General features: G+C 46.3%; 1 protein-coding gene across 6 annotated transcripts in view; it reads left to right on the forward strand.

Moving 5' to 3' along the window:
• pard3ab (par-3 family cell polarity regulator alpha, b) overlaps positions 1-20,512 on the forward strand; it is a 302,221-nt gene extending 281,709 nt beyond the window's left edge. For 5 of the 6 annotated variants that reach the window (XM_086153154.1, XM_086153155.1, XM_086153158.1 and 2 more), the window contains 2 exons: positions 9,882-10,024; positions 15,901-20,512. In XM_086153154.1, coding sequence (XP_086009280.1) covers positions 9,882-10,024; positions 15,901-16,309 — 552 coding nt within the window. In that variant the 3' untranslated portion in view covers positions 16,310-20,512. The remainder of the gene's footprint in view (positions 1-9,881; positions 10,025-15,900) is intronic. The other variant, XM_086153157.1, reaches the window with a different exon arrangement.
• The last annotated feature ends 3,462 nt before the right edge of the window (positions 20,513-23,974 follow it).

A 23,974-nucleotide genomic window follows, 5' to 3' on the forward strand; every position in this document is an offset into this window, starting at 1 on the left:
GTGGAGAAGAACGTCAGTGTGTGGGAAAAGACAGTCCAGGTCACGTCTCCCTTTGTCCCCGAACAACACGCCGTGTTTTCTCTTCAAGAGACGCATTAAGCTTGTTTACATCAGCTGCTGCAAATTTGCTATTGGCGCCGCTTTCACTTTCCCATGAAAACTCGGTGACGCGCTGTGAAAGTGGAAGAGCACTGTAGACTTCCTTGTTAGCCACCGATGTCCGAATCAAGACGTTCATTGGGTTACGGGGATTAAAAACAATCGGGATCTATATTCTCCCGTCTCAAACTTTGGGTTTTCTTTTGAAATCCAGACATGAGAATAAAAATACGGTGTTTTCAGTGGTGTTATCAACTATTTTGATGATCCACAAATAACTAGAAGGCGCTAACGGCGTGCTTGTCGACCACGAAATAAGCAAGTGAACGATCCGGCAAATCAAATGTTTATGAAAACGGCATGACTATAAATTAGACTTTGTCGTCCGTCGACAGAGTTCGACCGAGTGTGTGGAGCTCCCAAAGTGAAAACACATGGATCCGCTCCAGGAATCTCCTTCCCGTTAAAACGCTCTTCTTCTAGACGTAATATCTCACGATATTTTTCTTTTCTCTCGTTCAAGAAGTCGCGGGTTCGATCAAGCTCGAGGTAAAATATTACCCGCCGGCCCGTTTTGTGTTTGACGACGCAGCCTTTCTGTCCTCCCCTCCATTTGCAGGATGTCTAAAGTCGTATCGATGCGAAGGTCTTAAATGTAATTTATCGAAGGTCGCCTTGGGTTTGCCAAGTGTCTGGAGTTTATGTAAAAAGCGTCTAATTGAAATCGGAGTTTGACAAGCGTCGGGAGGGCGCGGTGCGAGGGGTCGGGCCGCGCCTCGGGGTCCGAACACTTTCAGGGAGGCTCGGCGAGGGGAAGGGCAAGAATATTACTTTCCAGTAGTTATGGAAAGGTCACGGTGTTATTCAGGCTTCCTCGAGCTTTATGTGAGGCTCTTTCAACGCCGGCGCCGCCTTTCAAAACCTCTTTCATAAATTGGCTTCATACTTTACCTGACGCGGCGTCGGCGGCTTGTGAAAGCACACCGAAGTATGCAATTTAAAGGGAACTGTCTTTCTTTCTCTTACTGTCATTTCCAGACTATTGAGCGCACCTGAATTTCAAAATAACAAATCAACCTACGTGCGCTTACACAGGAAGCACCTGCCTAGAAGCTGCAGGTGTCCACGTTGTAACATGAGATATTTATACTTTAATCAAATACATACCGGTAACATCCACAAATATGTGCTGGAAATTTTTTTTTTTTTTTTCCCAAACAGCGTCTGTAACTCTGCCGCTGATAAAAGATGAATTATAAATAAGTCGAGGAAAAGTCCATCCGCGCTTCCCTTTTCTTTGTCCTCCTCCAGCTGACGGCCGTCTGGTTCTTCCTCCGGAGCGCTAAAATCATTCAAGTCGTCGTCTTCGCCCTCAGATTTCAGGCTCGTTTCACGGGTCCGATGTGACGAGGATAAATGTTTTGGCGCTGTGAAAAAATCCAGAAATTAGCCGCATCGTTGGTTGAGCCGCGGCGTTCAAAGCGTGTGAGAAAAGCAACGTCTTGAAGTCCGGACACGACGGCGCTTTTGTTTCCAGTGTTTTCTCGGGTCTTTGAAGGCTTTAAGTTTCCACATCATATTGGTCTCTGCAGGAGAGCCCAGTCTTTTCCGAAGGGATTCATTTCTCATTCATGTTTTTCATCGGTCTTTTAGTCAGAAACGGGATTCAAGATTCAAGAGTTTCCTCTTGGTTCCGCCGAGCGCCACGACATTTCCGGACAGCAGCTTTCAAATCCGAATCCAAAATGGACACAAACAACCTGAAAAAGCAGGACACGACGATAGCAGCACGTCTGGGTTCGAGCTGTGAGGCGGACAGGAATATAGACGTCTAAGACAAAAAATATCGAAAGAAGATGAAATAGATAAAAATGGAGAAAGATAAAAAGTGAAAAGTGGAAAAAGGGTTGAAGTGTTGTGGAGAATTGAGTGCGAACAGATGAACGGCCGGCTCGTACATGGAGGGCGAACAGATGAACTGTGACATTAAAACCGTTCCATTCCATTCCGGATAAAAAGTGAGGGAAGAAAATCCATTTATTCGACCAAATCTGGGAATCTCATTTCGAATGAATTCACCAGTTCAACACTGAATGAAAAATACATGTAGCGTGCCTGAAAAGACATGCCGGTGGTCAGTTTGTCAATTTGTTCTCGTCGATGTTCAAAAGAAGTCGCGCGATGTTTGCTAACAACGGGCTCCGGTCACGTCTTCGCTCGTACGATAATACGACATCACTTTCCAGCGGCGTGTTATTTTGCGTGAAACTTCCGAACTCTCCGCAAAACAGAAGATCCCTTTCTTGTCAAAACGTTCTCCGCGGGAACAAGGAGAACATGAGAATATGCACGCCTGACCGAAACGGCCTCTCGGCACGTCCACACTTTGAGAGCGGCTTCAGGTTTACGTGCTTTCAAACTAGAAGCCTCCCTTTTTCTAATTAGCGTCGGTCCGGCGGCGTGGAGCCCCCCCACCTGTCAGAGCGCAGCTTTGGCTCGGGTTTGTTCAAGTAATTGCGTGTTATTAGAGCCGCGAACCAGCCGTACCGGCGGCCGCATGTAAAACAGGACGAACCTCTTTGAAATTGAATTACCTTCCGCCGTGCACGGATTACACTTTGTTGCTTCATCCCGCCGATGCCCAGCAAACCCCAAGGAGGCGGCGTCCTTGTGCCGCGCCGCCGTCCGGCGTTTTCCGGGGCGCCGGCTCCTTGAGGCCGGCCGGACGCGCCTTTCATTCATTTGTTGGGCTCAAAAAAAAAGAAGTGACGGCGTGAAATATCAAATAGGCTTTAATTAATTCAAGGCGCTGTATTGGATTGTCGGAGGACAATTTCCTCCTTAGGGCCGAGTTTGCCGGTTAATGAATTCCTAATCGATGTAAAAAGCCACGCAAATGAAAATGTATCGATAGTTTACCCGTCAAAAATGCCAAACTTGTCACCGGCTCTGACCTTTTCCGAGGTATTTGCCGGCTTAGCGGCGAACTGCTTGTTTCACGGCGGGGATCAAACGCGGGAGCTCGTCGGTCTCGCCGGGTTGAGTCGGACGTCTTTCGGCAGCCATTATTCAGATCTGCCTCCTCCCGCGTTCAAAACGGCCATCGCAGCACCGAAGGCTGTCGGCCAGGAGCACCGGAGTGTGTGATGGGGTCGCGGTGTCGTTCAGATCCGGACGCTTCGGTTTGCGCCGCTCTGATCGGAAGGTTTTAGACCTTGTCTTTCGCCGCGGCACATTTCATCCTGCAGATATATAAAGTGGAGTGCCGGCCCTGATCCTGGCGTGGGCTCTTCCATCGCCCCCTTTGACAACAGGCAAGATCATTTCACCTTGAAGGCTAGAACATTCACCTTGCAGCTCATCATTGTCCGCATTTTTTCGTAGCAATTCACTGTTAATTTACAATTTACTGTTCCAATGGCCAAAAGACAGCAGGCAGAGCTGGAGGTTGCAGAGATGAAGATGCTGAGGTTCTCTTTGGGAGTGACCAGGATGGAGAGGATCAGGAATGAGTCTATCAGAGGAACGGCACATGTTAGATGTTTTGGAGAGAAGGTCAGAGAAGCCAGACGGAGATGGTCGGGTCATGGACAGAGGAGGGATGGAGAATATATTGGTAGACGGATGCTGGAATTGGAGCTGCCAGGCAAGAGGTCTGGAGGAAGACCAGAGAGAAGATTTATGGACGTCGTGAGAGAGGATATGAAGGTAGTTGGTGTGAGAGAGGAGGATCCAGAGAATAGGGTCAGATGGAGAAGGTGGACTCGCTGTGGCGACACCTGAAGGGAAAAGCTGAAAGAAGAAGAAGAATTAAACTAAATTGTGATCCAAGAAGTCGGCGCAAAAACCTTCTCCTCCACAGTGTTCTCAGTTCCGTCACCATCTCCTATGAATTTTGGAAGAAAGTCTGGATCCGTCATTCGGAAGTGATGAATATGCGGTCCCGCGGTCTTGTACGAGGAAGACGGTTTCGTTTCCGTCGTTCCTCTACTTTTCTTCTGCGCCGTTTTTGTGTCGTTCCGACGAATGATAGGAATCGGCGCGCCGTTGGAACGGAAATCTGACGCAAGTCCACCCCTTCTTGAAGTTAAAAACAATTTGCTGTGGTGTTTAGTTTAACGTCTCTCACTGTAGCGCAGGCCTGAGATTTTATTGAGAAATACAGTTTAGGCGTGTCATACGTGCAGTGTCCTGCACGAGGTGCCGAGTCTAACGAGCTGGACTCGAAGCTCGCCGCTCTTTTCCCGGATGGCGTCGCATGTGACGGCTGGCGTTGTTCTGCCGGACAGTCGGCTAAAACACGACAGCGATGACTTTCCGCAATTTCCCCGGCAACGGGGATGCTTGAACTTTTGCTCCCGAAGCAAACAATTAAAGAAGACGCCGGCCTCAGGAGCAAATAGTTTGTCGGACGGTCATGATGTCTTCCCCGCGGGCCGGATTAGACGCTCGGCCTCGGAATCCTAATAAGACCGGCGGTTTCGTCCGTCGGAGCCACCGACGCTTCTGAAGCGTGTTTCCACTTGCGCCTCGGGGTGATTCCGCCGTGCGGCCGTGCGTTATCGACGCCGCTTTCATAGCCGTCCTTATTTAGCCACGAGCCCGGGGTCACTATAGCATCTTTTGTTTACGAGCGGCGCCCTCCGCTTCTTCTTTTCCAGCAGCGTTTGGAGAGAAAGGGGAGGATTGTGGGTAGCGTGGTCTAATTCCATCAGCGTGACTGATGCCCGCTCCCCTGGAGCCTGCACCAGTTTTATTGCACTCATTTATACCACTATTGGAATGGAGGAGTTCATTCACTTGATGTCTGGGGTTTAGGAAGGCCATAAAAATGCCTCTTGTATTTGACTGTAACATATTAATACTCCAATTATCTGAACTCCTTCAGGGCATTTCCGCCCTCCTTTACAATAAGGAAGAGAATCAAACGATCCCCGGAATATTTCGCATTCCCGCTCCGAGTTGGTTTTTCTTTCCTTTATTTTTTATTTTTTATTTTTTCGGGAAGTAAAAAAATAACTGGCCGTAATTCTACCCGGGGTCATTTTAAATTCCCCCCGTTGATTTCTCCTCAACCCCTACGCGAGCGGCGCTGCAATAAGCCCCGCAGATGATTGCTCCGGCCCCTCAGCACCTCTAATCGTTTTATGGCCTTCCAGACGTCTGACATCTCGACAGGCTCTCAATACGTTGCGCACCCATAAAAGTAATTAAATTGGCCTCATGTTACAATGGATCCGCACACAGTTATTGCAGCTACGCTGCTAATGAACAGGAGCGGGATGTAAGGAGTGGCGCTGGCGTGCACGTGTGGGCCGTCCGGGGAAAACGCAGGGGGGAATTCGTCGGTATGAGATCTTCCAGCGTCTATTGAGGAGCGTTCGGAGACCTCGGCTCCGAAGACGTCCGTCCATCTTGTGAAAATGTTTAGAATTGCTTTTCGCAGAAGTTGCAATAAATGGTGGGTGGAATTGTTACTTTTCCTACTTGGGGATGGAATAGGGTTATAAAACCAAACTGTAAAAAAAATAAATAATCTGAATTGTCCCATAGAGGATCAGACCCTGCTGGAAAATAAATCAATAAAAAGATAAAATGCTTTTTTTTTTTTTTTTTAAATCAGCATTGCCACCTAAAAACCTAAGAGCAACTGGAGAAGCTGCTTTCTATTTCCGTCAGTTTTTCCAAAGTGAAAACGCAGTGGTCATGCATTTAAGAGACTGGTTTTGCACACTGGAGAAAATATCTTTTTGTAATCAATAAAAAAAAAAAATATATATATATATATATATCTATATACCTATATATATATAAGTACTGCAAACCTTGGAGAAAGATGGTGCAGGAGATGGCGCAGGTATAAAAATGTAATTTTCATTCTCCATCAGGAAGGTGTATGACAGATTCTGTCAATGTTTATAGACACACTTCTAGAAGAGCGATAGCACTCCTCCTGTTGTTTATAGTCGTAATAATCCTTTAGTTTGCCCAAAGCTGGAGATATTCACTATTTGATTGTAGCAATGTATCATGTCGGCTGATGCTGTTCTGCTGACCTACAGGTAAGCTGGACGTCTTGTTCGCCGCATTGATTTCTACAGAGAAATTCATTTATATACACTTCTTAAATGTGTGTTTGCAGTAACACGTCACGACCGAATCGGTTACGTAGTAATTACATCGCTCGTCGAATCTAAAGTTTTGTAAACATCGTCGTTATTTCCCAGTCCAATTCCTAGGAGCTCGCGTTGCTTGTTATATTCCGGTTGTGGTTGGACATCCACGTCTCACCGACGCTGCTGTCCAGCTGTGAAAACAAAGTAGCGACAAGGACTATTAGGAATAAAACACGATATGCTTTTCTTCCTGATTTTGTAATTCTTTTTTGTATTTTAGGTCTATGTGTTAGGCCGATAAGATGCGGATAGTAAATGTCCTTAATAAGTGTACATATACAGTACAGTTTTGCGCAGCACTGCTTGTACGTACAGGACTGTCTCGGAAAATTAGAATATTGTGATAAAGTTCTTTATCTTCTGTAATGCAATTACAAAAACAAAATCATACATTCTGGATTCATTACAACTGAAATATTGCGAGGCCTTTTATTATTTTAATATTGCTGATTATGGCTTACATCTTAAGACGACTCAAAAATCCTCTCTCAAAATATTAGAATATCATGAAAAAGTCCTTTTTGTTTTTTCAATTGCATTCCAGAAGATAAAGAACTTTATCACATTATTCTAATTTTCTTAAACACTCATGTATATCGAACATCCCGTTTGACGTGGAGGTTTCCTGTCGGCACTAATGAAACGGTGCATTCAGATCCGCCCGGGACGCGTCGGCCGCCACGTACGACGTCTCTCGCCGGGCGTTTGTCCGTCTGCCGAAGGCCGTTTGTCTCCTTCATTAACCGGCACTAACCTCCATCACGCCTGTAACGCCGAGTCTCCGGCATGGCCGTCTTCACCCCCTCCTCACATCTGTCTGTATCTCACCTTCATTCCAACCTGCGGAGAGAAGACCTTTTCCCCGACGAACGGCCGGTAAGTATCTGGGCTTCGGCCACGGGCTCGGCCGCCGACCCTCCCGTTTCATCCAAACTAAACGTCCCGTGTTCCTTCTTGCTGTGCATTCATTGGCTCTTTGTGACTTTTTCTTGGACACGTCAAGTAGTCGATACCTGGATTTCATGCTGTCATTCAGAGAAGCGATCATGTCCAACTTCATATTTTCCAGGTGTCCGTGAAGCCAAAACAAAGAACACAATGGCGTTATATTGGCATTATATTAAAAAGACTTCTTTTAAATTCCTTCTGTGGCGACCGGACTTGCATTTCTTCCATTTTTTCAACTTCAATTTTGAGGGATGAAACATCACCAAGTTGAAGAAATGGAAGAAATCGGAATCCGGCGGCCACCGCGAGAAGATTTGGACCAGATCGAACACCTCCGCGGACATCTCTTTTAAATATCGGAGTGGAGTCGTGGAGGAAAAAGTCGTTCGGATGCTAAAGTGGCGCCAGCCTTGGCGCGGACCCTGCATTAGCGGCTTAAAATCACAAATCTGCCGCTTCGGATTGTTTTGTTTAACACGGAAAGTCATCCGTCTTGATGTAAGTCAGGGAGATTAAACTGCCAGAAAGTCCCTGAGCCGTGACAAATCGACAAGACAACAAGCGCTTTTCTGATTAACACAAAATAACTGTCACAACTTACCGACAGCCCGCCGTTTCCTCCGAGGCCGTCTCGTCCGCTCGCTTTTTGTTCGTCTCGCGGTCTCGACGAGGCTTTTCTTAAAGGTTATATTTTCCAAATACCCGAATTGCTATAGATAAGCACAAGGTTGTGGTTTTGAGATATGAGTGTTTTGTTTTTGTTTTTTTTTTTCCCCGGTCTTTTGAATGTACCGTCCGTGAATATGAAGCACATGTTTTTATGCTTCACTGAGGTGGAAAACTAGATAAGTTAAAAAAGAAAATGTCAAATAGTTCTCTAAATGTATGATTAACAAGAAGGAAATGATGAGGAAGAAAAATGTTCGGCGTTTGGACTCCAGAACGCCGAACGGAAGCGCGCATTCACATTCTGGTGATTCGCACCGGACTGACAACTCCTGGCTGAACCAGCTTCCGTTTATTCAGAAAAATGATAAAAATGATAAAAATCCTTAAAACCGAATCCACCTAAAGGAAGCGTTAGACCGAATAACTGTCGAAGGGCCGCAAAGACGTGGTCAGCTGGAGCTTTTACCCCAAAAAAACATCCCACAAATGGAGACGGATTGCAGGTTGGGTTTGCGTCCAAAAGATTTTCGAGTCTTTTGTGGAAATCGTGACTCGCGGAGTCGATTCGCGCTCTCGAATCACCTTTCAAAAAACCGGCCCGATATTTTTCTCGCCACATAAAAAGCGAGTCGTCTCGTGACGCAGGACCGAACGATTAGTCACTCGATAATATGATGCGCGGACGCCAGTTAAACCCGAAGGACGACGTCCGAGCGGCGAGTTTCCGCCGTCTGTCATCAGACGTCAGGTATCCCTCAAACATCACCCCGTTGTTTGTACTTAAAAATGAAGATTTTAATTGTTATATATACAATAAAATGAAATTAGAACTTTGCTGGAACACAGGACGAATAGAAATTGAGACAATAGCTGAGAATATATATTTTATATATATATTTTACATATATGTATGTATGTACATACTGTAAATTTTATATAGATTGTCTATTTTGTACAGTTTTATATTTGTACTGTCCAGGACTACAGATGGAAATTAGCTATGAGCTACAATCTGGTACAAACGTCTCTGCCTCTGTTCTTTATGTAATTGTACACTGTCCTAATAAACTTCTAAACAAACAAACAAACAATAACAGCAGGCAACACAACACAACACAACACAACACAACACAACACAACACAACAGGGTGTCGAGACGCTTGGAGATTTACGAAAAATCAGAAAAAAACAGTCCAGACAGGAAGTCAAATTTTGCACCGTAATAATTAAGTAAGTGATAAATACTAACTAAGAGGATTTCAAATCAATGATAAAGCTGATCAGTTCTTTGTTGCGAACATGTTTCTTGCGCCGCCGTGAGCCTGAAGCCGGACCGTGAAATCAACGGCTCAATAATTAGTCCGAAATCTTTGCACGGCGTCACGGATGACGTCCAAACAAAATCCGTGTGATCGGTCGTCGGCAGAAAGGGATCCTTTCTGCCGTCCTATTCAAGACTTAAAGAACAAACAAGCGCTTTCACTGGACGCAAGAAAAAAAAAATCCCGTAGGATTACTTTGCAGCCATTTCCAGGCCGCCGCTTAGAGCTTTCTCATTAAGTGTTCGACTAATCACTTTTTTTTTTTTTTCTCTTTCATTATTAATCCTTTGCACCCAATTAGATTGTGAAATAGGTTCTAGTTTTAGAAATACTCGACATCATCCTTTTGAAGTCTCCGATAGTTTGCGGTACATTTGAAAAAAAAAAAAAAATACGGATTTGGCCGAAAGAGCGTAAAGGATAAACCCGACAGTCACTTCGATTTTCGTGTTTTCGTCGTCGGGGACAAAACCAATGAGCCGCGATTCTTCGCTATTTGTGTTTCCCGCGCTGTCAGTCATCATGTCATGTTTCTCTACCGAGCGTTTACTCCCTCCGAGTGTATCGACGGCGATATCGACGGCTCGCCGAGGCGCCGATATCGCCGTCACGTAACGTTGCCGCTAAAAACCTGGACTGGATGTAACCGGGTGTCCCGTGTTTTCAGTCGAGCGCCGGCAGCAACGGTCAAGGCGGTTACGGCCAGCCGGGACGCCACTCGGTGTCGGTGGAGGTGCAGATGCAGCGGCAGAGACAGGAGGAGAGGGACTCCTTCGCCCAGGCGCAGCGACAGTACAGCTCCCTGCCCCGGTGAGTCTGCCACGCCGTGCACACTCGTGCACACTCGTGCACACTCGGGTTTCACGTCCCTGTCCGACAAACACCGGCTGCAAAGCCATGATGTGCTTTGTGGCGGCGGCGAGTTTGCTACCTTTCCCTTGTCTGTCTGATATAGAAGTTGGTGAAGGCATGTTACACTCTTGTGCATCTGTCCATGTGACTTCTGTGTGTGTGTGTGTGTGTGTGTGTGTGTGTGTGTGTGTGTGTGTGTGTGTATGTGTGTGGTCATGTGACAATAGTGATCATATATTATGTACATCCTCATGAGAAAGGAGGTCACAGCTGGTCCAATTCAAACATAAGCTACACACACACACACACACACACACAATACACACTGGCACAGAAGTATCGCCCTGATATGGAAAGATGGCGTTCCGAGCTCACAAAGATCTGACGTGATTGCTTTCCTCTCACTTCATGCAATTCCTTTTGATCTGCATGAAATGACTGCCTGTTGTTCCTGGAAGCGTGTGTGTGTGTGTGTGTGTGTGTGTGTGTGTGCATACATACATGGGCCTTGACAGGCTGCAGATACAGGAAGGGACTTATTTAAGACGTGAGGCTAATTTTAATAGCAGACGTGACTTGGATTTTTTACTTTTTTTTTTGAGGTAAAATCTATTCGCCTCAAACCAGAATACATTCTTAACCAAACCGCATCGTTTTGAATATCTTCTTGAACTTTTGTGGTCCAATTGTGGTCACTTTAAGTCAGAAGATTTTCTTAAATGCATTTTAATCTTTAATAATAAAAAAGAGGGACATTATTGAATCCATCCTCTGGACGGATCTGTCACGCTCAATTATTCACCATCCAAGCCAAGACAGTAGCGAGTCTTAGAATAAGATTTACTTTTGGACAAGCGCAGGACCTTTCTGTGCCGGCCGGCCCGGAACGGCAGATCCGTGCAGGCGGACTAATGTGGAGCCCAAACCAATGGCGATAATGATGCCGGAATCGAATCTCCCCGCAGCAAACAGCCATCAGATGTGTGCGTGCCTGCGGCCGAGCCCTGCACCGGCCATCCACTGCGGCCCGGAGGTCCAGAACATGTGGAAGAGACCGCCTGGTTTTTCATGTATTTTGTCATTTTCACGACTCTTTCGGAATGAACGAGTGCCAAAATGTAAGGCGCGTTTAATATTGCTATCTGTTCCCCGGCATGATAGTATTTTCTTTGAAAATAGCGAAGCCATCTGCTCCGGTCTTCTCGCAGGCATCTGGGTCGATGATTGTTCAAGGTGTTTTCACAATTATCATTATTATCACAAGTAGTCGTCGCAGTGGTGTTTGACAACAAAAACATTCTAATGATAACAGCAATAATGATCATAATAACGTGATCGAAATTATTATCTTTGTTATTATCGTCGTTGTCATCATCATTATTAGTGGTTCTAGTAGTATTAGTAGTAGTATTTGACAACAATAACACAATTGAAATATTATAATTACAATAATAATATAATTTATGTATGCTTATGATTATTATTTACTCTTAACATACTCTCCATGATTCTGCTTGTCTCATACTACTGTGACGTGAACACTGACCTGTTACGCTTTAAACTCCAAGTGCGCAGAAAACATTGCGTTTGGCTGGAATGTTTGTATTTACTTGTTCATTTCTGTATTTCTGCATGTGAGTCTTGAGTGACTTTTGTCGGGAGTTTGTCGCCGGAAACGTCCGGAGGCGCTCAAACAACTCGGAGCAGAACCGTCCCGCTTTACATCACCCTCTTGCACTTAGCAAAACACAAACAACATTAAATACATTTTCTACTATTACATCACCGTCATACTCTAATCCACCGTTATCGACGTAAATCCCTTTCTTGATAAATATTGCAGGCGGCTTTGCTGAAAGATTAATGAAGTAGCGTCTCGCTCCAGCGGTCTGAGGCAACATCCTGTGGCCACGTCCCTTCACTTTTCCTCTAATTCCATTAAGAACCTGTTCTGTTTGGATAAACTCGGCTGGAGTATCTTGAGAACGCTAACTATTGTTTGACTTAGTGCAGTGGTTTTTAAAGTGGCAGACAGGCCTTCCCCAGGGGCTCCGCAGAGTTTCTGAGGAGGCTAAGTAATTCAAAATATTATTATATTAGTAGGAAAAGGACATCGCTGTGTTGAAGAGTGATTGTACCTTCGGGGATATTGTACTTTAAAAAAAAACAAAAAAAAAACCCTTTATTTAATGCATATAAATAAGGGGGGATTAATTTTAAAAAAAAAAAAAAAAAAAGGAAAAAAAATATCTGAACCAGCATCATTGATCTGACTGGAATGAATTTAAAAAAAATTGCAAATTCTTCTGTGTATTTTGTAGTTTTAGCACATTTTTGACAACCGCAGAGGTCAGGTTTCGCTAGTTTTCATGGCATTTGAGACGCCAAGTTATCTGACAAAATTGGTTGAGTGAACAAAAACTGCTAAAACCTAACGGCAGCTTTTCAGGGGTTAAAATATAGATGAATCGCGAAGAGCACTACAGAAAGCAGAGAAGTACAGTTTGCAAAATGAAGGCAATTAGATGTTTCGTAAAATTCATATTTCTACAGTTTGTTTTTTGGGTTTTTTTTTTTAATAGTCCCACCATGTCAGATTGAAAAGGCGTGCTGTCATTTGTAAATATGTCGTTCACGTGATATATACAGTATCGGGCCGGTGGACCAAAGATGACCGTGAGCTCATGGCTCGCGTATTCCGGCTGCAGACGTGAGTAATGAATGCAAAAAAAAAAAAAAAAACAGCTTCGTTTCAGATAAAAGGTCAGCCGTCCCTCGGGGAAGACTCCCCTCTTAACCAGAAAGCGAGCGGAAAAATAAAACCGCTGCTCTTTTGAAACAATGGTGGCAGACGGAGGCTCCTCGTATTCATGTGTGACGAACGCCGGCGATGTTGGTGCCAAACTCTTGGCATTATTAGAGACCGAAGCTTGGCAGCAGCAGCTGCAGTCGTGTTTGTTCCCGGTGGAGTCGGTGGAGTCGGTGGAGTCGCCCCCCAAAAGCCCCGCGAGCGTCACATGTAAATCTGCCCTCGATTACAACCTTTCCGTCTCGTTTTCTTACAATCTCACTCGCTCACATTTCCCTCCTCTGTTTTCTTTTCTTCCCTCGGTGGCGCTTTGCGAGGCCGGTGCATCCGTACACCTTCACCCCTGGCACGGTATCAGCCGGCATGAGCGATTTTTGGTTCGCGTCAGTCGGCGTCGGGGGGGCGAGACGAGCTTTGGCCCCTTTGTCAACATTTGAAATCAAATCAGGTGCCGGGGAGACGCCTCTCTTGGAAAATTGGAATCGCCGAAGCGAAGGCGGCTGCGTCGTCCCCGTCCGGCTGACGGAGAGGCGTATCCGTTCCCGATCGGGTTCAATCCAGGCCGAACAAAAGCGACGATCTTTTCTATCCTCGTTAAGGATTTCCCTCCCGCTCTTCATTCTCCAATCCAAACAGAGGAACGATGCGGTTCCTCCACGGCCGGCTGATAAACCCGCTGATTATCCACGGACGTCTTCTTCGCTGGATTTTCTGCGGCGCCGGGAGGATGCCGGCGCGAGCCATGCAGAAATGAGAGGTGGTGTCACACTTGTATGCCCGGGCCGGCGGCGGCGGCGGCGGCGGCGCTCCTGGTAAAAGGGCCCTGAGAAGCCTGACAACCAACTGTGCCTTTAAGACACCAGTGTCAGTTGTCAAATATCAGCCCGGCGAAGCCGCCGAGGACACGACAGGCCGCTCATTTTTTTTTTTCCCGACAGCCAGTCTACCGTCGCTGTCTGTCAGGTCCCATGCTTGTTTCTGTCTGTCTGTAAATGGGCCTAATGGGCTGGAAGGGGGGGTCTGACATGGTTAGGTATCCCCGTACGGTTTTACCCGCGGCCGCCGCTTTCCCCGAGGCCATTTGTTACGCTGTAATTGAGGTGCGTTTCCATCGAACGGGATGTCTCCGATCACGTGGACGATATCGAAATGCTTTTTAAGAAACAAAGAAAACATTAGTCCGTTCCCCGAGAGGTATGTAAATGATTTAGCTCCGGATATTCTTCACATCAAATACGATTGCGATTCACTTTCTGGGCCATTTGAGAGCCCCGTGCAACAGACGCCTGTCCATAAATATTAATTAATACGCCAAACGTAGTTAGTCCGCTTTACAAATATGTGCTTTTTGTCATCGCATCCCCTACTATTTCAACCGGACAAGCTTGATGGATGCGAGGCGAACCGTCTTCAACAAGAAAAGTAAAGTCCGGTTGCCACGACAACGCTTGACAACGATCCCTATTTCTCATCGAGGACGGCACTCGTTCATTTGCGTGTTGTTTTTTTTTCGTATGCGTTGGTTTTAACAAGCTAATTGAAATACCTCAGACTGAAGATGGTGAATTCACTCAAAAGACCAAACCGGTGAATGGCACGGAACAAGATTAGGGGGGAAAAAAAGGCAGGACTTGGTAAATGAATGTAAATCACAGTAAGTTAAGCTTCGGAAACATAAAACCCAACCTCGCGTGTTCTTATTCCACCCCTGAGATTAGGAATGTAAATGGGAATATGTGTAAACCATTTAATACATTAACATTTCCAAATATGCTTGCTTTATACCAGGGGTCGGCAACCCGCCATCTAAATAAAATGTTAATTTTTTGGTTATTTTTGCACGCGCCAGTCAAAGGACAGCACGCGCAGAGAGGACGGCATGTTCAGTTTGCTGCCGGTGGATTATTTAAATTCAGCTTTATTTATTTACTTTTTCATAAATACAAGGACCCAAACAGACATTGAGTGTTTCGCTTCAAAGTGACCTTCAACCCAATATCTTTTTTTCAGAGTTCAAAATGTTTTGTTGCATGCAGAAATATCATTTTGTCATTTAGAAAAAAATGCAACACCCATTTTGTTTGTACACAGCATGAAGGCAAACCTTATATGTTGTGTTCATTCATTTCAAAATTACAAAGGGTTTTTTGGCTCCTGCTGTTTTCTTGACTGCGGGGAAACGTCTCCAGAGCCGAGCATCTCATCCGCTGAGACCTTTAACCACAATCCACTATCCAGCTGGTTTGGAGATCACGTCGAAAGTCCACAAAGACTCATTGCCGATCGGGCTCTTCCTTCAAACCGAGGGTGTAAAAACTAAGGGTATCGCCAAACTCCAAACCATGGGGATTAAAAATCACACAATTGTCACGTGACCAGAGCGGTCCAATAGGAAGGTCCAGCTCTCCGAAGGCGCGATGGTGGAAAACCTCGAGCGACGGAAGGTGGTGTTCGGAAGATGCACTTCTTACTGCGTGAGCTATATTTGAGCCTCAAACGCGAGGCCAAATTCAAAGATGGCAAGTGTTTGTTTTTCTGCAGACAAACTCGTCCGTTTGCGCCGGGCTTCCAATTCCATCTATGGAAATACTATCTATTAAACATTGCCATTGGTGAAAGGCGCATTGAATCTTTCAGCATCGGTGAAATATCAATGTAGAAAAGTGAAAAATAATAAGCAGCGGGTTGATTCTGTGATGTTCCATGTACCGGAGATGCATCTCTGTAGGCCTTCACCACTTCTTATTTATTCATTTCCATGCAGTAAAAACGGAGACATCTCTATCACATTCATCTTGTTTGATATGTATTCCAGTTTATATGGATGAACTTGGTCAAATTTTAATGTGGGTCTGAAGGGTGTCTCTTGAAGCCACAGGAGTGTCCGGGGCTCGACCGACGGCTCCGGGCGCCTCCCGTTTTAAGAATAAGAATAAGAACAACTTTATTTATCCCGAAGTAAATTGTTGTGCCAGAGTTTGAAGTAAAACATAACAATTTCAAGTGATTTCTCCTTCCGTTCCAGACAATCCAGAAAAACCCCGAGCTCGGTCGCCCAGGACTCGTGGGACAAGGCGTACCCGCCTGGCGAAGGCTTCCAGACCGCTAAAGACAACCCCAGGTACTCCAGCTACCAGGGCTCCAGGAACGGCTACCCGGGCGGCAGCGGCGGCGGCGGCGGCGGCGGCGTCAACGCTCGGGTCCTCCTGGAAGCCCAGGAGCTGCTGAGGCAGGAGCAGAGACGGCGAGAACAGGAAGCCAAAGGGAAGCTAATGCAGGAGAGCAACAGCGGCTACGACGGCTACTCGGCGCAGCATCCGAAGGACCCGGCGTCCCCCAAGGGTCCGTACCGCCACGACGTGCCGCCCTCGCCCTCGCAGTTAGCCAGGCTCAACAGGTTGGGCTCGGAGAAAGGGAGACTTTTTTATTCTTGAGCGCCGACGAGGAATCGGCGGAAGCGGACGCGATAAATCTGAAAGTAGAGGTTTTTAGCGAGACTCTTTGAGGTAAACAGTGTGTGTGCTCAGCGCGGGCGTACGAGTTCCATCCCTTCGCTGCGCCGCTCACCCGCCCGGCGCGAGCCGCCCCGCCTCCCGAGGGCCGAGTGCCTTCCGTTGTTCTCAAACGGCTCATCCAGGACTCATCGATCGGGATCCGACCATCGCGCGGACGGATCTGGCGGGCGTCGCTCCGGGCCCGTCGGAAGATTCCCGTAGAAGCGCGACAAGGTACGCAAATTCGTGTCGCGGTTTCACAAAGCGCCCCTGTTGTCGGTTCCAAATAAGCCCTTCCAGATTATCTCCAACACACTCCGGCGCAACCGGTGTTTTCCTGCGATTTATCTATTTACTTCCTTTGTTTCCTCCCTCTGAATAAGCTCTCACACTTGACTCCTCCCCGGGGAGCAGGGAAAACAAGGCAAAGTGCATGAAAGAAGCGGGGCACCGTGTGTTTATTAATAAAAAAGAGAAAACCCTCCCTCCCTCCCTCCCCCCCCAGGCCATGCATAATTCACGTTGTGTGTTTTCTCGGCGGAGGAGTCCCGGGCAGGCCCCGATCCGCCGCCCGCCCCCTCCACCGCTCTGGGTTTGCCTCGCCGGCCCGTTCGGATCTCCACCTCCAAGCCTTCCCTGGCTGTTTTCCCTCTTTGTTCATTAGCCTTCTTTCTTCTACCTCAGCACCTTCATCCTCCCCCCGTCTCGCTCGTCTCCCAACCTTCCTCTCATCTCGCCACCTCCTTCCCCTCCTTCGCCTCCTTCGCCTCCATCGCTCCGTCTCCCGAGTCGGTCTCGGCGCTGAATTTTTCATCACAAGCCACCTGCTGCCTGCCGCCGCCACCAAAGGCAGGACTCGGCTTCGGGAGGGAAGACGGGAATAAAAGCAACAGGAAAAAAAAAAAAAAAAGATCGGCGAAGAAACAACGAGCCTCCGAGTGTGAGATTGCCGTTGCTTTTCTTCCGTATTCAACAAAAGGTGAAATGATTCTCGAGCATGAATTACTTTTAATTGGCGTCATAGGTTTTTTTTTTTTTTTTTTGGTATTTTTAATCCGTTAGTCGACACTCTTCTGCAGATTGGTTTGCAGAAAAAAACAAAACAACTCAGAATCGATCCAGTCTTGCAGGTGTTAGATGGTATAACAGACCCATAAGACTTTTAAAAGGACATTTTCTTGCAGGATTTCTGATGGCAGATGGTTCCACTTCTACCTGCTGACCTTTGCTTTCCACCACCACCTTAATACAGTGGAAGTGAATGCCCTTTTTTTTCTTTTTTTTTTGTCCGGCACATTAACAGTCAGAGTGCTACCTACTTTCAGGAGTGTTATCCTTGAGCTACTTTTTCCAAAGCCCTTGATTTATTTAAACTCATTCCCCCGGAGTTGTAAAGACACAAGTCAGCAGGCGGTGTTTCAGCCGACGGTCCAGGTGATCCGCGGTGGCTCGCTAAGCCTACCACCAAATTATACCGGGTAGAAAAAAATTGCCATCTTTTTGTTGTCATAAAGTTCATTTTCTCATCTTCTGTCCTTTTTTTTTTTTTTGCAGCACATATGATCCAAAAGCACATGTACATTTTTTTTTTTTGATCTAAGGCTTTTTCATCTGAAGCGTTGTCCCTGTTGGTTTTCAAAGTCGTATTCAAATTAAATCCTCAAAATGTATTCTTTTAACGTAACCTTGATTTACGAGCTTTTAAAACCCGGGAGGTGCCGCCGCTTTTTTTTTACGGGTACATTATCATGTCAAATATCATCTTAAGTTCCACCTACTACCAAGGAAATGCACATAAGACACCATAATGGTGTTAAGCCGTTTAAAAAGACGCCAAATATGTTTCTTTTGATTTTAACGGGTCACCTTCGATGGCGCAAAGTCACCAGAGAGTTATTTCTCGTACCCATTCACGCCAGGCTTACGAAGAAACCCTCGCTCCGTTTTGGTCTTCCCAGTCGATGCTCCTCTTGGGTTTTACCGCCATTCTTTGAAAGACGCCGACATTTGGTCCCTCCTGCTTTATTCTCTCCTCCGCTGGATTTGTCATTGACTTTTCTGTCCAGGTTTGTTGCGTTTCTGCCCCTCAGGTTTGGGCAGCTAAATGTCTCAGGTGTACATATAGGCAACAAAACAAATGAGTTACTTGGAGCCTACAAAGTGAGCCTCTCAGGTTTAGGCAACAAAACAAAATGTCATTTTATGCAACGGAACAAGTCACTTGGGGTTCAAGGTCCCAAGATGACTCGGTACGATTTAGGCTACCGAGCTGTTTGATTCATTTTGGACCATAAACTAACTTGACTAAATGAAGCTGGGTGGAGGTGTCCAGAGGTCTGCAGTTCAGGCCAGAAGACACCTTGCTTGTATCTAGTCCACAATAATCCTGTCTTTTTTGACGCAGCAAAACCAAAAAGTTCCCAGTCAATTAAAAAGCTTGGTTGAGCTTCGACAAAAAAAAAAAAAAAAAAAAAAAAAAAAAAACAGATGAACCGAGACAAAAATATATGATCAGCAAAATATTGCATTTCTACGTCGGCGCGGGTTCAGGCGACAGAGTGGGGAGACGATGTCGAGGCTTCAAAACACACAAAAGGACTTGGTGAAGCGAAGGTAAACTTCATGAATTGACAAAGTTAACGCATCAAAAGGACTTTAGTCTCAGAGGGTTTGACCGGATCCAGACAGCAGAACACTTTGGTAAAGGTCGGGCAAAATAATGAATATGCTGAGGGAGAATCATGACAAGAAGATGCTTCGCTTAGGTTTCGGCAAACACGGAATCATTAACCGACTCGAAGGTCGCGCCCTCCGTGCCGGTCGGGCGCGTCTTTCCAAGAACGCCATTCTCGAATCGCACCTGAAATTAATAATAGTGGTGTTTGGATGAATGACCAGAGGCTGTTCTACTTTTTACCGCCGCAGACAGAAGGTGCGATGGCTCCTCTGGGCATCAACAAGACCGGGTTCAATGCCAACTAGCACTTTTTTCCAAAATGCCAGACTATTTTTTTTTATTTTTTTTATTTTACCAAAACCTCTACATGTTATTTACTCGCCAGTCACTCTTTGACCTGTGAGATTCTTCTAATTTTTATTTTTTATTCCGACCATGAGCAACAGTTGTAGTCGGTGAGGAAAAAACGCCTAAAGACTGCGCCTTTTCATTGCTAATGAGAACCTCATCTGCCTGCGAGCAAACAAATGAGCCCAGGTGTTAAACTTTATTTCAAAAGGGAAAGTAGAAAGGATAAGAAAAGAAGAATATGACCATCATAAAGCAGCGGAGAATAAATAGGCTCTGCATAATTAGACTCCTACACTTCACATATGCGGAGCGAGGCTGCCCGGTATACATCGTATCCCCGAGTTAATGAAGACTCGTGGCTGGAGAGGAAGAGCCGGGATTAGAGAGGATGAAGAGAAACAAAACAACCTGTGAGAATTCTTTCAGTGGAAAGATGTTCTTCCTCCCGTTTCCTCCACGTTGTATGTACATATTCAGACACGAAGACACAAAGTGTTTTTCAAAAATCCAAGCTGAGATGGGACTTTTTAAACAAACCGCGCAGGGTGGGGTGACTTTCTATCTCCAATTTTAATGTTTGGGGGTTTTTTTCTCCCTGATTGTATTTGGGTTCGAACGGAGCGCGTCGAAAAACAGACTCGACACATTTTAGAAGGATGTACTGGGACGTCTCTTTGTGGCGTTCGGCTGCCCGGTTCCAGGTCTGACAAGTGCCTAGATGTTTTGCGCCAAGACGGGCGGGACGTTGTTTGTTTTCGGTGACGCGGCATCATTATTTCTAATATCATATTACGCGTGTCATTTATGTGGTTGGTACTCCCTCCTGAATCTTTATTTTATTACCACAGAGAGCCAACACTTTGGGCGGTTAACGGTATATTTGTAACCCTGTTTGCCTTGGACGATGTCGTACCACCGGATGTTTTATGTATAAAAAAAAAAAAAAATTGAAGTAAATCTGATGTGCAATTGTTTGTTTTTTCATTTGTTTTGTTTTTTTTCCGGTCGTTTTCTGCGGAAAACTTTTACATGATGTATTAAGAAATGTATACAGCCACTTTTCTTCCTGTACATATCAAATTTAGAATAAAAAACGGAAAGCCGTTGCCTCCTGTTTACAAGCTCCCGGCTTCTTCCCGTCTGGCCTTTTTCTTTTGGCGGACTTTGATCCCGGATCAAACGGGTTCTCGGGTCGAAGCGGGAACCGCCGCTCGTTCCGCCGTCAAATGTCAACGTTGTCAATTCGCACTTTCTGACATCTTCCCCGAGAGGAACAGCCGGCTGACGGATACAAATAAGACGACAAACTGCAGGAAAATCCTGCGCCGGCCGACGAGGAGCCGAAACCCCCCCTCCGTGTAACCGCCACGCTGAGGTAATCTCCCCGACGCTCATGTTTCCTGTTATTAAGTCCAAACACATTCCCATTGTCCCTCACGTGGGACCCGTTGAGCTGCTCCCGCTACTGTTTTTGTTCTGAAGGTCAAAGGTGACGTCCTCGCCAAACACTAGAAGAGCTACCTAAGCTGGCGCCGCCCGTGAGAGACTCTGAGAACGGAGGAAGACGAGGCGGAAGCGGACAAATTCCCCCGTCCTGCGCTTTCATCGCCGCCGGGCGGCGTTTCGACTGGGTATGAAACTGAGAGGCCCAGGATGGGCGCCGGGCGGCGGTCAGAGGCCGCTCGCTGGAAGGGCCGTCGCTTGTTTAGCAATTCTCTCTGAAATGTTGAGTCACATTAGAATCGTTTCCTGTTTGGCTTAGAAGTCCCATTTGTCCCATTTTGGGAAAGTAATACCGTGAGGGGTTACAAATTTGGCCCAATCATTCATTTGAACTCTCTAATCAGTTTTGAAGATCCCGGTTGTTCATCATCAAAGTTCCAACCCAGCGGGAGAAGGTCCCATTACCGTCCCGATATCTATAAATCCGCAGAGTGGATTATATTTCATTTGGCCGAAGCTACGCAGGATCAACTGATTGCGGTCGGCTTTCGAGGCCATGGTAACTTTGATTCCTTAACTCAAAACAGTTTTTTTTTTCTTCTTTCTCAAAAATATAGGAACTCCCGCTCAGTCTAATTTCCAACATCTGCTCAGACGTCGACATTGACCGTTGCCGGGCAAAGCACTTTCCAAGTCACATGTGGACAAATCGTCCAAAGGCATATCTTTTTTGAAAACGAAAGTTGTACCCCGTCAAAGGACGGGAGATGCGGTTTGGCCGGACGCCGCTGAAGATCCGACCTCAGCGAGGTCTGGCCATCGCCGACGGTTGTGCTACTGACCTAGAAAAGGAAGGAAAGGAGCCGCTACCAGAGGAGCAGCAGGATGCAAACGTTCTTTCGGTTTCTGTTAAATTTTGCGGGCGGTCGCGTCATCGAGGCTCAGTCTTTCATATCTCGGGCAACCAAATATCATCCGCGTGGACCAAAAAATACAAACTTGCGACTTCAAAATACGAGGTCAAATTTGAATAAGTGATTTCTTGTCATTTGGGTGAATAAAATGGGAACCTGCACCACGTCGCACACAGAAAGTATCGTTGCTCGCAACTTGTTGGCTTATAATTCAGCGGATTTGATGGAATTCTCCGTCTTGCCGTGTTTTTGCGAATCCCTAACTCCACCTCATCAGGCTTTTTTGACTCAGCTACTTTTGTCTTGGAAAGAAATGCTGTTTTATGTCCATACATGTTTTATTTATTGCACAAAAAGCATGAAAGTCAGTTTGCCCTCATTTAAAGCCCGTTCCTCTGAAGCCCGACCGTCTTGTATGCTATTTTACCAAAAGCTCTTAAGTGGCAATTGCAATTTTTTGAACGGACCGCTCCGTATTGATCCTTGACAAATCTTAGTATCGAGAAAACGATCGAGTCCAGCTGCCACGGCAAGCTTTCTACCGTGTCCTGCATGGCTTGGAGCCTCCGCGGACACCTCGGTGGAGGTCCTGGGTCCTGCGGGTCACGGTGAATTCTCGTTGACATCTTCTGGCCTCGGCGACCGGACTTGAATTTCTTCACTTTCAGCCGTCACCCGGGAGGCTGCTTCGGTTCGCGAGCGAGTGAAGTTCCCGGTGATGTGAATTTCATCCGGTTGCGTTTTCTGCCAAAAAGCTCCTTGATCATCCCCTTCGAAAAAAACCCATCCCTGGAAGACGGGAGCAGAGGATCCCCGGAGCCAAACTTCACTTTCACCTTCCTCCGCAATAAACAGCCTAATAATGTGCTTCGCCATAAAAGCTTTTACTGCCTGGACACCGGAGACAACGGCCCTTTGTGTAGGTGGTTCTGTACATTTAAAACACCCGTCGCCTAATGAATATATATCCTAACAGCTAATGAGGAATATGGACTCGCTGGAATAAATAACCGCTGCTAAATGATGGCGTCTACGACTGTTCCAAACACATTTACAGTGACGCATTTTGGAAAAGTCAATAATGGATCAATAGTCCGCTGTAGAATCTACACAGACCGAAAACAGTGGATTAGATTGTAATATTCTCACTTTGTTTACCCACATAATTACATTTAAAAGGTGGCGCGGTGGTTAGCGCCTCACAGCAAGAAGGTCCTTGCTCTCTAGGTTCTTCAGATGGCCTTTCAGTGAGGGGCCTCCAGGTTCCTCCTGGTCCTTCTCCTCCCGCAGTCCAAACATGTGTGATACCGGAGAGGCCGAACTGCCCGGATTGAGAGAGGGAACGGCCGTACGTCCGGATAATAAGCGGCCCCGATATTGATCCGGGCTGAACCCCGTCTCGGCCGGCGACGCCCCGGGATCAGCGCTACAGACGATCATTTCATTTGTCGCCTTCTGGAAAGTATTTTTAAAAAAAACAAACAAACATAGAAGTAGCTTGACAAAGCGGAAAACTCCATCCCGGTGTTTCGGATGATTCGACCTCTGCAAGTTGGACGCGGCTAAAAGAAAATGTATCAACAGATGGGAATCTCGACGACCCCTTCCTTCGAGCCGATGAGGCGGCAGGAGATCGAAACGCCCGTATTTTAAAACTTCTATTTGACACGCGATCGGACTTTCCGAGGAAGAAGCCGAACGGCGGAAATATATTATCTTGACTTATCGATGAAGGGGAAGCCCCCTCCTGCATCAGAAAGCATCAACGGCGCCGAAAGAAACATCTGTTTGTCATGATCTCTCCGAGGAGATAAGAGGATAGACGTCTCTCTGTCCTCCGGAGGCGGGAAACCCGACTCCTGCCGGTGGACGAACGTCGACTGTGGTGGTTCCACGTTGCAGAGACGCATCTGTCTTCTCTTACCATGAAGATCGTGTCAAAAAGATTACGTTCCTAAAAAACAAAAACTTTAATCTCGCTCCTGTGAAAGGTTTAACATTTCCTCGGGGACGTTTTTCTTATTCTGGGAAAATTCCTGATTCTCCGAACACGAGCGCTGGATGTCATTGGCTATTTGAAATGATTCTTTTTTTATTTTCTTCCTCTGATCCGGTTTTCTTTCCCCAAGCCGTCCCCAAAACACATCTGAACCTTTTAACACCTCCGGCTGAATCGCCGAGCACATTGTGAAATTAGCAATCGTGGTGTCGTTATCGGTC

This window comes from Fistularia commersonii, chromosome 10, assembly GCF_037954325.1.
Source record: "Fistularia commersonii isolate RoL2024-O1a breed Wild chromosome 10, RoL_Fcom_v1.0, whole genome shotgun sequence".
NCBI classification, from domain to species: Eukaryota; Metazoa; Chordata; class Actinopteri; order Syngnathiformes; family Fistulariidae; genus Fistularia; species Fistularia commersonii.